Here is a 1,493-nt window from a genome sequence, read left to right on the forward strand (position 1 = left end):
TCCTGCAGCACGAACTCCAGCGGACGTGTTTCGTTCATTTTTTATGTCGCTTAGATTTTAGACCCTCTTCCTAGTACACATCAAAACTTTGACCACGTTTAAGCACCTTGCATACTTGTATATCTTATTTTCTTGCTCTATAGGCTCATTAAAAATCCAAAATATTGATTTTTTTAATAACTATTTACAAACTACTGTGTAACAGTGCTGGAGCGCAGTTTCCGTGCTCTGATATCCTGCTTATAAATTAAGATATAAAACAACTGAAAGAGACCATAACTTATTTTATTTTTTGAACACTGAACACTGTTGGTGTGCGAATCTTTTTCTTTTCTTTTTTAGACAGATGGTACATTTAATATCTATGTATTCATGTGATCTGAGAGTTGCACTCTCCGGAGCTCTCCGAGGCACTCGGAATAAATCCTGCTACGGTTGGTTGCTGCAACCCCACGCACTTAAACACCCACAGCACATGCAAATTCCTCCTTTGAAGAAAAAAAAAAAAAAGAGTTGTTTAGCCCAGGATAAAGACAAGGAACACTGGAATGGAAACATGGAAAAGTGTATCGAGGGCAGAAAATTACGCACGAGAATATAGGATTGAATAAAAATAAAACATCTGGAAGAAAAAAAAACTGACTTTAATTACAAACATCAAGTAATGTCTAAATCTGTCAGAGCACAAAGATCCGGGGCTTACCTGCAAGAAACGGTGATTTCAATCTTTGTAGCAGGTACGATGGAGTTGAGTGGGTCGAAATCCCCTATTGTCGCCATGGCCGAGGCTATTTTTTATTTATTTTCTTTAAATCAGTTGTTCTCAGTCCCTGAAGTTCGTACTTTTATTACAGCGCAGACTTTCCTTTGGCTGTGTGTGTGTGTTCCATCAAACCGAGAGTGTGAATCGGCCGCCTCCGGTAGTAGTAGTTGTTGTTGCCGCTGGAGCGCATCGGGTTAGGAGGCATACCTGAGGATGAGGCTTTCATTTACGGCGAGAGAGAGCGAGAGAGAGAGAGCGAAGCTGACAGAACCGGATGCTCAAGCTTCTCTGCGCCTCTGTCCTCTTAATTCCATCGCCAGGTGGAGACAGACATCCACAAATCTTTCAGCCGTATTTGGGCTCGACAAGGAATCTGGTATGGAAAGTGATCTGTGCCAAAAAAAAAAAAAAAACCCAAAAGGGAGCCTATGCAAAGAAAGACCTTTTCGAGAACATTATAAGATTGTTTTATATTTATATACACACAGATCGCTGTAAATTTTTAAAACAAACTGAGGCAAAACCATATAGGGCGCCATTTGTAAACTGAAACATGCTGAAATTTACGGCAACATTTTTCCACATTTAGCTCCAAACCTTATAAAACATGTTTTTTCGAGTCACTTTTACAAATTAATTTGCAATTTGTAAATTACAACTTTACAAAAACATTTGTAACTTTTTATATTTAAAACTAAATGTTAAATCTAATATTATATTTAAATCTAAA

At 38.0% G+C, this 1,493-nt stretch overlaps 1 protein-coding gene across 1 annotated transcript in view; it reads right to left on the reverse strand.

Moving 5' to 3' along the window:
- LOC102211551 (copine-9) overlaps positions 1 to 1,062 on the reverse strand; it is a 189,663-nt gene extending 188,601 nt beyond the window's left edge. The window contains exon 1 of the mRNA XM_013909198.1: positions 704 to 1,062. Coding sequence (XP_013764652.1) covers positions 704 to 780 — 77 coding nt within the window. The 5' untranslated portion in view covers positions 781 to 1,062. The remainder of the gene's footprint in view (positions 1 to 703) is intronic.
- Positions 1,063 to 1,493: the final 431 nt, after the last annotated feature.

The sequence above is a fragment of the Pundamilia nyererei genome, unplaced genomic scaffold, assembly GCF_000239375.1.
Source record: "Pundamilia nyererei isolate P.nyererei 1_Seehausen unplaced genomic scaffold, PunNye1.0 scaffold00021, whole genome shotgun sequence".
Classification (NCBI taxonomy): Eukaryota; Metazoa; Chordata; class Actinopteri; order Cichliformes; family Cichlidae; genus Pundamilia; species Pundamilia nyererei.